The sequence below is a fragment of the Protomyctophum bolini genome (genome assembly GCF_963924005.1).
Source record: "Protomyctophum bolini genome assembly, chromosome: 19".
In the NCBI taxonomy this organism is placed as follows: domain Eukaryota; kingdom Metazoa; phylum Chordata; class Actinopteri; order Myctophiformes; family Myctophidae; genus Protomyctophum; species Protomyctophum bolini.
Window position 1 is genome coordinate 17054082 of NC_137880.1, and position 15641 is coordinate 17069722.

Consider the following 15641-nt stretch of genomic DNA (forward strand, 5'->3'; position numbering starts at 1 on the left):
ACCACCATCTGAAAAGATTTAGTGCCATGGATCCAATAGGAGAACATCTGCATTGCTACAATTTACTCAAAGTTAATCAAAAAGTGTTCAGTTTACGTCATTTTCAAATAGACAATATTTGGACACATTTTGACAGATTTAGCCGAGATCCCCCTGGAGCCCCCTCAAGGACACCTGGGGGTCCCCAGGCCCCACTTTGAGAACCTCTCTGTCAACAGCGTTTTTCTTCTTTCTTTCTGTTTCATCACAATAGCTCTCCCTTCCTCTCTGATTTATTAGTATTATTTATGGTGTCTGATTATGCTGATCATCTTGTATGTTTTGTTTCTAGATCATTGTCTCCACCAGGCTGAAGGCATAGGGAGAGAGTATGTTTTGCACTCCGTCCGTGTACAGCTAATCTCCGGCACCGCTAATCCGGTCGATGCCAAATATTCCATCCTAATTGGCTAACATTGGCTTTCAAAGTTTGCAGGATTGGCCTGTTTTAAACGTTTTGAACACAGCGTGCAATTTACGTGAAATCTTTCCTATAGGCTGAGGGATATATCCCACCCTTTTCACATTGGCTTTTTATAGCACCACCAACAGGTGGATTTTTGCAAAACACATTTTTGGAACACAATGCCTCAAATCATCCAATTGCCATACAAGGCGTAAGAAGAAATGGCACATTGACCTATTATAGCGCCACCAGGAGGGCACAACCTGACCTGCCCTGGTGGAGACCTGTGCCCAGAGGGCCACCTTATCTAGTATGTTTTTATGTTGGGGACCACGCATGTAAATACACAGGATTTAGCAAACGATGCACAATTTCATCCATTACATGTTTTGATCATTATTACATCCATTCCAAATAAACAAATAAACTAAATGAACTGGAAAAATCTCTCTCTCAGCCCATGGTGACATAAGTGGCTGGACGTTGGACCCAATGATCGCTGGCAGACTTCCAGTTGGTTGAATGTGTCTCTCTCCGTCACGTTTAACAGCCGTGACACCGTGCTTCCTCGCTTGCTGGCCCACTCTGCAAATAGGAAGCACTGCTGCTTGACCTACTGTATGAGGAAGAGGTGCAAGAGGACGTGTGTGTGTGTGTTAATTGAACAGCAGGGGTCTTACAGAGGGAGGATGTGGTCTGCACTGTGTGTTTGTCGGCTGTCATGACTGGAAAGTTCACAGTGCACTGAGTACAAAGACCGGGGGGGGTGTGCAAACACACACACACACACACACACACACACACACACACACACACACACACGCACACGCACACCCTTGGTGTTATTATCCCCATTTGTGACTCTGAGAGGGTACACATGCAATTTGGTTACATAAGTACCTTCTCAGAGTTAAACACTGAGGATTGCCTCTTGGCATGTGGACCAGCACAGCAGTGTTGAACACAGAGGTGTGGTCTGTGGAACAGCACAGCAGTGTTGGCCTAGAGGAGGAGGAGTACAGGACTACAGACAAGGAGAGGAAAGGACCGAGAAGGAATGACAGTGGCCAAGAGAGAGAGGAGCATTTTACATAATGTGCCGTGCACGCACGTGTGTACGGCGTGCACACACGACGCACGTGACCCACAGGGAGAGACAGCTAATCCCGGTTAACAGCTGGTGCCTGCAAGCCACATCACAGTGGTCATTACCAGGATGTGTTAAGGAACACTCAGTTTAAACCGGCATGAATAACCACTGGCTGACTGACTGACAGACAGACACCACTGCTTGCGGTGGGCAGTGATTATCTAACCGTTTCTTTTCTGTATTTTTCTTTTCTCTCACAAAAAACTATGAAACGAGCTTGCAAGAAAACAAAAAGAATCTCACCCACATTTGTTTTTACACCTACCTGTAATTAAAGCGGATTCTGATTCTTGCACATATTAACGTGGAGTGAGCCAAAAGGAAGAATGAAGGAACCACTTCATTGTCAGAGTTAAATTAATAACGGATTTTACACAGAACAACTTTGCAGACGGGGGCACACAAACAAACCGCCGAGGCACACACAGTACCTACTCATAACATAATAAGCTTGCATATGGCTCATAATGTGTGTCACATGTCATGTCGTCTCGTCTAGGCTGTCTTTCTTCACCGCGCGGTGCAACAAAGCTGAAATTCCTCAAAATATAAAATAAATAAACTGCCCCCCACCACTCCCCCACCCCATTAAACAACACACACACACACACACACACACCGCAAAATCCTCAGTGTTCATTTATCCCTTTGGAACTCTGAGAGGATGTAAATAAGTGAATAACCAAATGGACCCGTTACATTTGCCCTCTCTCAGAGTTAAATTGACACCTTTGTGTGCCTCCTCGCCAGGCTGGATGACAAAACAACCACACCGAGTCCTCCTGGCGCCATTGTGGGCACCGTCTGGGCACCGAAACACAGCTGGACTCGAGACAACATGTCGGCCAAACATGAAACTCTTGGCGGAGTGTCTGTGTCTGTCCCCAAAAGGGACACAGACAAAAGGGTACAACGGGTTCTCTTACAAAGCCCCCCAACACGACTCCGACATATTGATCAGATCGGCGGTGCAACGTAGGTATGCTCTAGATGTGAGGGCCACATAGTAGCCCAAACTTCTAGTGTTTGACAATATCACAAATGTAATCATCTAATAAATAAATTACAACCACATTTCGAAAACTGTCATAATAAACCTCATAATGCAACGCATTATGATGTTATAGATCAGCAATTATTTTTGGTATAACATATCGAACCCTATATATATATATATATATATATATATAGTGTTACAGCTAAATGAGAAAGCACTCAAATCACAGTACAGCCAACCAAATATAGCTTTTTCTATTTCTGGTACAATTTAGGCATTTAGCAGACGCTCTTAATCCAGAGATATTTACAGTAAGCAAGAATAACATTGGTACCCCAATCTACATCATCAGTGCTCACTGCTCAGTGCTACATACTCTCAGAGACCCGTAAGGGTCCATTTGTGCGCCTGGTGGTCCCCTGGCGGCCAGACCCCACGCTGAGAACCAGTGATCTATAGTTTGCCGAGCACGCCACAGCAAGCCGTTGCTGTAGTAGAGCATGGCCAACTCTCCTTCGAATAAAGATAACAAACAAGCGATTGCATGAATCCATACATATGTGCTGTACATACATTACATAAATTATGCATCAGAGGTGAGCCTGTATCAACCAGGCTGAGCAAACAGCCCAACTAGCTAACATACCTCAGCTGCTAGACTTTGCAGAGAATTACAGAGAGACCGTGCTGCCAGATCGAATCATGTTACATTGTTGTCAGTCAGCAAGAGGAGAAAATATTTGCGCACCAAATTTTCGCATAAATCAGTGGAGATGGGGGTTCGTCGCACACACACACACACACACACACACACACACACACACACACACACACACACACACACTAATGGTGTCCTCAACATCAAAACAGGTGTCCATTCAAGACACGGAGACGCACGTATCTGCCTGAGAAAGCACCCGGTATCAAACTGCAGGTTTGAAACATCTCTGTTTTCAAACCCTTGCATTCCAGAGGTTTTGACATGTGTTTCGCGGTCACCTTGCGACGTCTTAATGAAAAGCATGAATGTGGACTCGCACTGCGAGGAGAGAAAAGAGGATTTTGAGGGAGAAAAGTGGGGAACACAGACTGAAGGAAGTGAAGTGAAACTGAATCCTACAAACAAATCCTTTTGGTTTGGGACCACAACATGACGGTGCCAGCAGCAACGACGCCTGGGAGTGATCTGTCAAGGAGATCAGGCTAGTCAAGTCAGTATTCCATCCTCTGTATCCTCCAGTTTCTAAATAAACTTCACTAGGATGTGTTTGCCTGGTTTTTGTGAAATGTAATAATTTGCTTTGCATATAAATTCCTCAGTTTTTATTATACTACTTTCTATGCAAGTTCTAAGAATATGAATATATGGTCACCGTTAGGAGAAAAGCTTTACAACACAGCTACTTTCCAATAGATGTCACAAGATTTTCATAGGTTGCGCGTGTGCACACGTCTTTACTTGCAGACAAAAAACAACATATTTTGTTGTGCGATTATAGTTTGAAGAATGAAACTATGTAATAGGGCTGATGAACTACGGAGATCCAAGGTTTCTGCTCAGCAGCGACAATATACCTGAAGTTGATTAGAACAGTCTCACAACACTAGAACTATGAACCCATGTACAGAACTGCCAGCAGTCACCTCTCCCCTGCTTCCTTTTCAAACAACGGTTAACCAATCAAGACCCGAGGCCAATTCTACAAATGTCTTCTAAATCCCAACAGTTTCCAGAAAAGGAATGTTGCTGGTGTTCAAACCTTTTCATATCAAGGACCACCAAGAATTTGAGAGTATATATATATATATATATATATATATATATTTATTTATTTTTGTTGATTAGCCAAAGTATAAAATAATAGTTATCTTTAATCTAAAATCACACAGATGCTTAAATGGGCTAAATCTACATGTTGACAGTAGATAGTCCTCGTGTCACTACAATGATCATAATGATACCAATGAACCAGACAGAAGGAGAGGTTATCAGCCAGGCCTTCGCCGTCTCACAGCCTTTAGTGCATGAAAACGATAGCCGCACCCTCCGTCGGTGTCACTACACACAGGTTCTAAATCACCCTCCGTGAGAACTTTCTCAAGCTAAATGAGGATAAGACAGAAGTTCTCATAATCGGTTCTAGTGAGCAGAAATAATCAATAATAAGCAGACTTGGCAACCTGACTGTAGAAAGTAACAGTACAGTAAAGAACTTGGGGGTCATTATTGATTCTGAATTGAATTTTAATTCACACATTAATCATGTTACCAAGATTGCCTTTTTTCACCTTGGAAATATTGCACGAATCAGAGCCTATTTGTCATTGGACGATGCAAAAACGCTAATCCACGCCTTTGTTTTTTCTTGGCTTGATTACTGCAATGCACTTTTTTCTGGACTGCTTAAGAAAACAACTGACAGATTACAACTTGTCCAAAATGCAGCAGCCAGAGTTTTAACTAGAACTAAGATGAGAGAACATATTACTCCAGTTTTGGCTTCACTGCACTGGCTTGTGGTTGTTTTTAGGAATGATTTTAAAATTATTTTACTTGTGTATAAAGCTCTCAATGGTCTCGCACCTTCCTACCTACTTGACTGCCTGCCTAAATATGTCCCAAACCGCCCCCTAAGGTCTTCCACTGCTGGCCTGCTCGCTTTGCCTAAACAAATACAGGGAAGCAGCTTTTTGCTTCTACGGGCCGACGGCATGGAACAAACTCCCACTGTTCCTTCGACAGGCAGCCTCTGTAGACATTTTTAAAGCACAGCCCAAGACCCACTTCTACACCCTTGCTTTTAATTGATCTTTTATTTTTTGTTATTCATGTCCTCACTGTATTGCATTACTGCTTGTTTTTTAATGTTTATGCCTTGCTTTTCTTTTTTCTCCATTGCTCTGCATTTCATGTCATGAAAGGTGCTATACAAATAAAGTTTTATTATTATTATTATTATTATTAAACCACCCTCCGTCGGTGTCACTAGACACAGGTTCTAAACCAGGTGCATCAGGGGTTGTATAAGAATAAAAGTTAAGGGTTGGGATGATCGTAAAGAGGCGGCTTGCACCTTTTGTCTGGAGGTGTGACAGTGGCTGTGCTTTGATTTATACGGCTCTAGAGATAGCAGTGGTGCTCACACTACTAGCAATAACATGGTTTTGTAACAAGTAAAAGCGCACACACACACAACCCTACTGTCCACCACACACACACACACACACACACACACACACACACACACACACACACACACACACACACACACACACACAGGTCTGTGCATTCAATATCTTAATTAAGTCAAAGTGTTAAAATACAGAAAAGCAATCAGTATGCACAATTCCCACAATTCAGAATCAAAATTGGACTAGTATTTATTAAGCCCAATTTTATAATAATGTAGGAGATTTTTGATTAGTAATTTAAAAAAAAAATCTTTATATTCTATAAACGTATAAAGTAACTAACAATTAAATCTGTCAAATAAATGCAGTGGAGTAAACGGTGTTACTGTAGTGCCATCATATAAAGAAGTCGAAAACGGCCAATCGACATAAGCCCACGATGTGTTGACGTCCACCTCCATGAACGTGCTGCAGTTCCAGTTTTGGCCAGCAGTGGCAGCTTCAACGTTGGACAGCCGTTCGGGGGGCTTGGTTTCGCCGCACGACAGTGGCTAAAGACGAAGTACACAAGATAAGTTAAGCCTAAGTTGCTGACGCATCTCTTTGCACCAGCACCACTGACAAAAAGGAGGCTATGGGTTATGTACGACGCGCCACCATGCTGGAGGGACGACAAACAAAAGGAGGCACTGTAACGTTATCGCTGCTTTCTCCGCGACGGGACAAAGGGTGATCAAATTATACTATAGATAGAGAGATGAAAAAGATCATGGGTTGAGGAGGACGACGAAGTGTTTAATCCTCACCCCAGGGCCTGCCCAAAGAAGAATGGTCTAGCGTGTCTCCATGTCATGGTAACATTAAGAGACGAGTCACTGACGACCTCGCCACAGAATGCAGAGAAATCACCCCGGCGTGGGAAAAAAATAGCGAAACAGAATTATCTCCCGTCTCTACTGGAAAAGCCATTTTCTTTGTCTTTTTCTTTTGGTGAGACAATGGGGTTTCCGCATCTCCCATGATGCAACAGATATTTGTGCCAGGTCGTGCTGCCTCAGTGACAAGATGGGTCAGAGCAGGGGGACTGAAATGGTGCCCCCCCCCGCCCCCCTCCCTCCCCCCCACCACCAGGAGTCCAGATGGACCCTTACGGGTGTGGCTTCAAATTGCTACAACAAAATATCACACTGATAATGACAAAATTATAGAAATGCTCACTGACATACTGTATGCGTGGTCCATTTGGTTCCCAACTAAAAACAAATAATTGCTGGGGACCCCCCTCAAGGATCCCTGGAGGTCCCCCACCTTGAGAACCACTGCGTTAGTATATTAGTTTGATCAACCGGTCAAATCTCTACCTCATTTTGTGTGAGAGACTAGTCTATCACGGAGCGCTTTTTCCCCCTGCATATTCAGATGGAAACATCATCCTGGAGCTCGCTCATGGAAAAGCACGGTCTGCTAAATATCAACCTGCCTGATAAGTTCATCCCACTGACACAATACAAATTAGCTTTACTTCATCATCATTGTCTTGTACAATATGGATTTCACTCAATACCAAAATTGCCCGCCTGCCAAATAGATTACTGCTTTTGCCTGGCCTGTTTTCAAGTGGTGTACAAAGCTAGAGAAGACATTCAGCCATGCCGTCTACAGTTTTATTGTATACCGTCTCATTTTGAGACCAAATTAATCTCTGTGCATCCACACTCACTTCCATGGACCACGGCGACCATCTCAATAATCGCTTCAGTTCAGACTTTTGGTTGATTACCGGTACTTCTTTTTCTGACGTACAGCTGGATCAACATGGGTAACTTGCTAATCCATGTGGGAGATTAAGTCTGTCAGTGAGTCAGGATGTTATTAATAGTGCATAATTTTCAGGCCACTGTAAAATCATAGGCCGTCTTTGTTTTGTTTTTTGTGATTGATCTCTTTTCAACTCATGTGGAGCCTGTACCTGTTGACAGTTTTAGAGAGTACCGGTAGTCATATTACTATCATCATCTCACCACAGTGAGATACCAAACTATCCAAATGGAAACAAAACAATGTTTATTGTGATTTTGGGTTGACTGTGTCCTTTTCCAAATGACGTCAACTGACATCGACGTTAGCCAAGACATGTTCTCAGCCCCGTGAGGTCTCTCTCTCTCTCTCTCTCTCTCTCTCTCTCTCTCTCTCTCTCTCTCTCTCTCTCGCAGGTTCGTCAGGGAGCATTGTATTCATCAGTATCCATATGGAAACATCACCTTGGAAGCCTCTCACGGAAAAGGACAGTCCACTGAATATTCCAGAACATCGAGTCGACTGGAGACGGGAAGGCAATGAAACAGGATCCTCTGCCTGCTCTTCTGTTGGCCAGGGATTATCAACTTTCTTTTATTTATTTCAAGGACCCCCAATTTGATGAGATTTCTGTCTTTGTAGTTATAAGAGTTATTTACAGATTTACATTTGTAAACAGTGACTCATCGTCATAAATCTGCAACCCAATCCAGATTGGAATCACACCGGTTTGATCAAGTCTGAATAGTGGGGTCTGAATAGTGGGGCACGGTGGCACAGTTGGTAGTGCTGTCGCCTCACAGCTAGAAGGTCCTGGGTTCGATTCCCGCTGGGGACGCTGTGGGCACTGGCGGCGTGTTCCCTCCTCCGCGTCATCAGTGCCCATACCCGAGGCGGGGGTTGGCGATAGGGCCTTTCTGTGTGGAGTTTGCATGTTCTCCCCGTGTCCCCTAGGGTAGATACCCTCACAAAAACATGCTGTAATCCTGGTCTCTAAAACTACCTCCCCCTGGCCAGCCGGGGCGCCTGATGGAGGGGAAAGGAACTGGTCGGAATAACGTGTCCCTTCCACGCGCTACGTCCGGCCGGGGAAATTCCCCTCTGTCAGGTGAAAAGAAGCAGCTTGGACTCCTCATGCATAGAAGGAGGCATGAGGTCAGTCCGCTGCCCCCCCAGGTTGGCAGAGGAAGTGTAGCGCCCAGGATTACTTAGATAATTGGCACTGGGTGAAAAGAAAAACTGGGTTACAAAATCGTGGGATAAAATTTTAAAAAAAAAGTCTGAATAGCAACAAAGCAACAAAAAATGTTTTTGCAAATCAGATTTTGAACCACTTTCCTAGTTGGTTTGAAATGCTATTCTAAATCAGTCTGGACACTCGGACAAAAATGCCTGATTTAAGCTTTGTTGTACAACGACGGCACGACACATTCTATGCTAGTAGATTGGCTATTTTTGGACGATCCCGTTGTATGCCTACAGTATACGACGGGAACGTCCTATACATTGCCCTCCCCACACAGTCTCCGGCCCCTGAACACGGTCAATTGTGCTTGCATAGACGAATCCATGGAGCAGTGCTCTGTAGGCCAGGTGTTGCTAATCAGTGCTGCGGTGTAAAGCTGCGCTTAATGGAACACCGCAGCTATGGTCACGCCCAGTGAACCCCTCCGTGGATTCATCTATAGACCACTGTTTCTCAACAAGTGGGTGACAGTAGGATAGTAAGTGTACAGTATGTAGTGTGTGTGTGTGTGTGTGTGTGTGTGTGTGTGTGTGTGTGTGTGTGTGTGTGTGTGTGTGTGTGTGTGTGTGCTAGAGTTCTCAAACTCCGCCTGAATCCGAACCCAATGTTTTCAGGCTTTTTATATAACAATAAAATTGTATATTATGAAGATGGTGCTGACTAGCGTTTCACTTTTATTCTGTGATAGTTTAGGGCCAGGTTGGGCCTAAAATGTTTGCCTGGGCCGGGCCAGGTCTCGGGTCGGCTCAGTTAAGGCCTTAAAGGACCACTTCACCACTTTTCATCTTCATATAATAGGTCCTCACTAATAATCATGATAAAATGGCACGATTTCTTCCTACTCAGTCTGTGTCACATAGGAGGGCTGTGGGCAGTTTAGAAACTGTCCTCCAGTGACATCATCATTAGGCAGATTTATTTTTAAACAAGATTTATTTTACAAAAATGTTTAGATTTTCATTATCGTGAGAACGATGGCTTCCATTTTGGCATTGCAACTTTTCAGGACTAGAAAGCCTGCAGTTTCTATTAGCTTGTATTCCCCAGCAATGATGTCACTGGAAGACATTTTCTGAACTGCCCACAGCCCTCCTATGAGACACAGACAGAGTAGAATCTTTTCATGATTATTAGTGAGGACCTATTATATGAAGATAGGTTGAAAAGTGGTGAAGTGGTCCTTTAATTTTCAGGCCCGTTGAGAACTCTAGTCTGTATGTGCGATGCCTGTGAAGAGCTGCTCTGGAGTTCTTGGGAGCCATTCCCAGAATTGTGTTTCTGTTGGAAATCGTAAATGTTTCAGAGCAATCTCAATGTACACTGTGCCTGCCAGTTTCACATGCAGAGCAGGATGCTTACAGCTCCATTCTTACACTTTGGCTCACACTGTGTCCCGATGCGTTGTGTGCTTGTAGATAGACTATTTCCACTATCATTGCTTTTAAAATATTTCTTAGAAACTAAATAGGGAAGCCAGGGTTCATTTGGCTAAAAGATCATCTGCTATTAGTAAGCATTAGTAAAGCAGGAAAGTACATGCCTCCGTTTCTATTTTCTCACTTTGGTGTTTGTGGGATCAAGGGTAGAAGATTTTATGACAACTTCGTTTCTCACATTTCATCTGGAGGCGATATGCAGGCAGCTTGTGAACCGGGACTACGGTTCATACGAGAGATTCAAATAAACACCGCTGCCGTTTTGATAAATGTCTTTTTGAAGTGAAAATGACTATGGAACACGAGGCGGCTCAACCATTCTGCAGTTCCCATCAACACCTCCTTCGAGTTCGCTGCCAGGTATTGATAACGACGAGTGATTTTTACAGCACATGGTGAAATGGAAACCCCAAAAGTGTCCCACAATAATATTCCCAACGTCACTTAATTGAGACAAATCGGGTGTTCTAAACTGGCCGCCCCTCAGCCGCACTTTATTACCAGAAATGAATTATGAAACACAGTGCTCTCGCAATTTAGCTGTCCAAAAAAACCCAGATGCCAGATTTCAATATTTTTTTTGTAAAGTACAATGACGAGGGTACACATGTGTGGGTAAACCACATGAACTGCAGTGTCGGGGGCGAACATTTGGCCAAAACAGATGATTTCCAAGCTTATCACACATCGAGATTCAACTCGTGAGCTGGGAGGACATCGGCTAATGTCAGCAAAGACATTTGGTGTAGAGTGAAACAAGGAGGAGACGGAGTATATAGACCGCTGTGGGGGACCCGTCTACTAAGTATAATGTTTAATTAAGGGGAAGAAAGAGTGTATTAGAGATTAGAGAATGTACCACCCACCACCCCTTCAGCAGGCGTGACAACCGATGACGAGTAGTTAAGTGTGACACCCTGGCCGAGGGGATTGTTTTGGCTCGCTTGGTCTCTGGTTTCATTAAATGATTACATTACCATTCCCGCTCCCCTATCGAGCACACATTGTCTCCATTTGGGGCAGATTACGTAACGCTGGTAATTGGGGCTGTGGGACAGACTGTCCGCCCACTGAGTCAGACAGCAGTTCACAGATGTCTTGATAGCGACCTGTCAAGACATCTGTCCCTGCTTTGGTCTCCTCGATTTGTCATATACAGCAGTGGTTCTAAAACGTGGGGTCCTTGAGGGGTTCCAGGGGGTCCCCAGCTGAAGTATAGAATCAATATATTGTCACATGACAGGTTTACAGGTGCAAGCTCTGTTTTTATTGTTTTGTGTGTCCACACCAGCAGATGCAAAAGATACAAAGCTACACAGCATATTTGTAGCTTTGTATCTTTGTAGCTGAAGATGAAACTAGCTAAAGGCTTTGTATCTGTTGTAGCTTTAGTAGCAGCTACAAATGTCGGATATATCTTTGTATCGCTGTCTTACATTGAAAATAAATGGTAGACCGTATCTTTGCATCTACCTGTGTAAATGCAGCATCACTCTGACAGTGTATACATGATTGTAATGTGTAGATTGGGGTCCCAGAGATTAAAAAACTATAACAAATGGGGGTCCCGTGCCCTAAAGCATATCACACTGAGGGTCCTTGAAATGAAAAGGTTAGATAAACTCTGTCTTATACTGTACAGCAGGGGTTCCCAACCAGCGGTATGCGGACCAGTGCCGGTCTGCGGGACATGCACCACCAGTGGGCGAGAAGTGGGCCATGAAAGTTTATAGATGCCATAATGCTATGGCAGTGTTTCTTAACCTGTGTCCCGCGGTAGTTTACTGTGCCTTCTGATCTGTCAGGTGTGCCTCGAGATTTTGACCGAAAGTAACACTAGCCCACCCCCGAAAGCGATAGCTAGGCGTCCTATTGTTGTGTTGTTGTTGTTGTCACACGTGCGATAACGACATGCCGACGGAACAATAGACTCTAACGACCATCGGCCATAGAAATGTTAATCGCGCCTGGCAACTTTACTGTATAAATGGGGCACAGTCATGGCATTCACATTGTACAGCTACTACAAGATGGAACCAGCCGCAAAAAAGAGATGCATCCAGAAGACTCTACATTTCGCTCCCTCCAGAAAGACACCACCACCACCACCAGAACCCGACAGCACAGACAGCGCCGCCGTGTCACCTGCATCTGATGACGGCACAGCAAGCGGCCCCTCGCCGCCGGGGGGAACAACGGCGACTACGACCAACGCAACGCCTACAAAGAAAGCCACTGCCAGACTGTACCGTGATGATTACATTAAGTTTGGCTTCACGTTTACTGGGGATACAACGTACCCGATTCCGCTCTGTATAGTTTGTGGATTCAAGCTTGCAAACAGCGGCATGGTTCCGAGTAAACTGAAGCGTCACCTTGATTGCACACCGAGGTTCGATGGCTTTCCAGAGGAAAAGTTTTGTCGCGTGTATATGAACTGAGGAAGGAATTGCAGTGCTTTCTGTCCGCTGAGCAATCCAAATATGCCGAACTGTTTGCAAATGAGTACTGGTGTGCAAGACTAGCATACATGGCGGATATTTTTACCCATCTGAATGAACTGAACAGGAAAATGCAAGGGCGAAATGAGAACATTCTTACAACCACGGCCCAGTTTCCGCCGAAGACTTTGACTGGGTCCATGACCCATTGACCGCGGAAAACGTGAACAGCCCAATGCAGGAGCAAGAGCAGTTATTGGAACATGTGTGTGCTATATTTTGTATGAGTTTTCAAAAATAAATTGGTGAAACTGAGGCACTGTCTCTGTCCATTTCTTTCTCTTTAAAATTTAAATTTGACGAGTGCTGTCATGCGTGTTTTTAAAAGTATATTGGGTTCATATATATATATATATATATATATATATATATATATATATATATATATATATATATATACATACACCGGTGTATATATACAGTATATACACACACCGTATATCTAGGTGTGCCCCGAGATTTTTAGGCTATGAAAAGTGTGCCCTGGGACAAAAAAGGTTGAGAAACACTGTGCTATGGCATAATGCAGTGACATCATTGTCGAGTCCTTGGTGTCCCTATCGTAGCTTTTCCACGTGTTTGTCACCACGAGCTGTATTTTGTCACGATTACCTCGGCTTGCGCTAATGAAAGACTAATCAGGATTATAATTTCATGTCAACATTCAAGCACAACTCACACCTATCAGAAAATGTAACCCAGGTAAAGTAATGGCATCAGTGAGTCCTGATTTGAAGTGACAGATGGGAGAGAGAGAGAGAGAGAGAGAGAGAGAGACTATGTGTGTTAAAGCACCTTCACAAGATCCTGCATGCCTAGGAATTTGCTTATTGTTACTGCCTTCAGGATTATTTATGGGACTGCCTGGGAAGGCCAGGCTGGCAGAGTGCGCGGAGGGGAAAAATCGCTGTCACCGCACAACCGTCTAACTGTATACGACGGGGGGGATTATCTCGGTCCCCTTGCTCTTCTCCTCAGTGTTCATTTAACACAGAGAGTGTACAAATGGACTGCGGGTTCATTTGGACCCATTTGTACACTCTCTGAGAATAACAGACCCATAAAGGGCAGTCTGGTCCCGGTGTTGAGAGAGATGCAACAACATACCCAACTAAAGTTCCTGCCCATCACAATAATGGAGCTTGCATTAAAAACAAATTTCACCCACTGATTTGCTGAGAATTAAATATATATAAAAAAAATCACACCCGTGTGAACCGAGTGGTGCAACTCTCCTCTCTCTCTCCCCCTCCCCTCTATCTCTCTCTCTCTCTCTCTCTCTCTCTCTCTCTCTCTCATTAGCAGGCAACACTGTCTCCATCTCTCCGTTTCTGGCAAACAGCGCCCCTACTGGTACTCATTATGGTGCTCATTAACACATACATACATACATACATACATAGGTGAACACATAGGCGGACACGGACATTGCTGTTCCTTGGAGTGGTTGCACCACTCAAAAACTGATTCTGATGGAAACTGGGGTTCGACTCCCCGATGGTGCATCCGGCCGGGCGTTTCAATTAAAATGATCGGCCGCGTTGTTCACGGGAAGCCGTGGGGGGGGGGGGGGGGGGGATCTCTGACCATTACTTGTTGTGACTCCTATACTGGAAAACTTGTTTCTGGATTTTGGGACTAGAAACCTTGACACTCTATCGGCATAACAACTAAATTGGGAAATAAATACAAAAAAAAGAAAACACAACCGAAAAACTGGATTATCTCTGAGACCGAGCACAGTAGGCAAGTGGACGCCATTACACGACACGTGGGGTGAGGATGAGGTCAACCATATCACACAGTTGCATGATATTGGCCAAATAGACACGGACATGGACATGGAAAACAGTCCGCAGGGTTTGTTGGCAGGTCAGCTAGCTTATATAGCGTGTGTTATTATTCGCATTCTCCACGGTATGTAACACTAACACTAACACACACACACACGCATGCACGTCTGTGTGCTGGCCACTCACCACTTAGACAGATGCCCTGCTTCTCCACCGTGTAGTTCAGCACGGAACAGGCAGCCACGGGTGACTTGGCTATCACTATCTGGAGAGAGAGAGAGAGAGAGACTTGAAAAGATTAATGTTTGTGTGTCCCAATTTTCTTTCAAACCAGAAGACCCTATTTGGGCATGTATTAAAAGGTGAATATTCTCAACAGTATTTAAAAAACATCACAGCGTGATGTGTGAACTGAGCAGTGCAACGATAAATGTATTGTTATAGTTACGGTTACTGTGCTCTGTATTGTAGTGTACTGTACTGTGTACTGTACTTTGATTATTTTTGGAAAAACATCAAGAAATGACAGTTAACGCGTGGGGGTACACGGAACATCCAGACCCCCAGGAACGCGCACAGGGGGCCGGCCCGGTTCCGGCGAGCCTTCCCACTTCCGAAACGGTGGAGAAATGACAGAGTTACCGCATGGGGGTACGCGGAACATGGAGACCCCCAGGAACGCGCCCCTGGCGAGCCTTCCCGCATCCGAAACGGCGTTACCGTGTTGCAGCTTTTCGTGCTTGGACACGTACACAGACATAGGGACAGTCAGTTACCATGTGGGGGTCCCCGCGGGGTCCCTGAAATATTCAGACCGCCAGGAACGCACCCAGGGCTCGTACTGTAATGTACTCAGTGCCACTTTACTCTGTGAGTGTGTACTCTATTGGCCATTTAAGATGTTGCAGCTGTCCGCGTACGCACGCCTGTATGTATAGACAATTACACATAGCTGCGTAATGGAGCGGAGGCACAGCTCAAAAATGACTGATCTACAAGCTCTGGTATTTTTTGGAATTTTTTGAATAGGGCTTAAGTTACACAGAATATAAGCACCTTATGAACATTCATTTATCCATTTGCTGTTGGGCAATACTTACCCACCAGTATGCCTGGTGGGTGGTGATGGGTGGTTTCACTGTAC

The 15641-nt window shown here is 44.5% G+C and overlaps 1 protein-coding gene across 5 annotated transcripts in view; it reads right to left on the bottom strand.

Moving 5' to 3' along the window:
* The window catches only part of rad51b (RAD51 paralog B), a 164319-nt gene that overhangs the window by 111185 nt on the left and 37493 nt on the right, over window positions 1–15641 (bottom strand). For all 5 annotated transcript variants that reach the window (XR_013965856.1, XR_013965857.1, XR_013965858.1 and 2 more), the window contains exon 9: window positions 14684–14762. Coding sequence is in view for 1 of the 5 variants with exons in the window: in XM_080790818.1 (XP_080646944.1) it covers window positions 14684–14762 (79 nt within the window). In the remaining 4 variants the exon portion in view is untranslated. The remainder of the gene's footprint in view (window positions 1–14683; window positions 14763–15641) is intronic.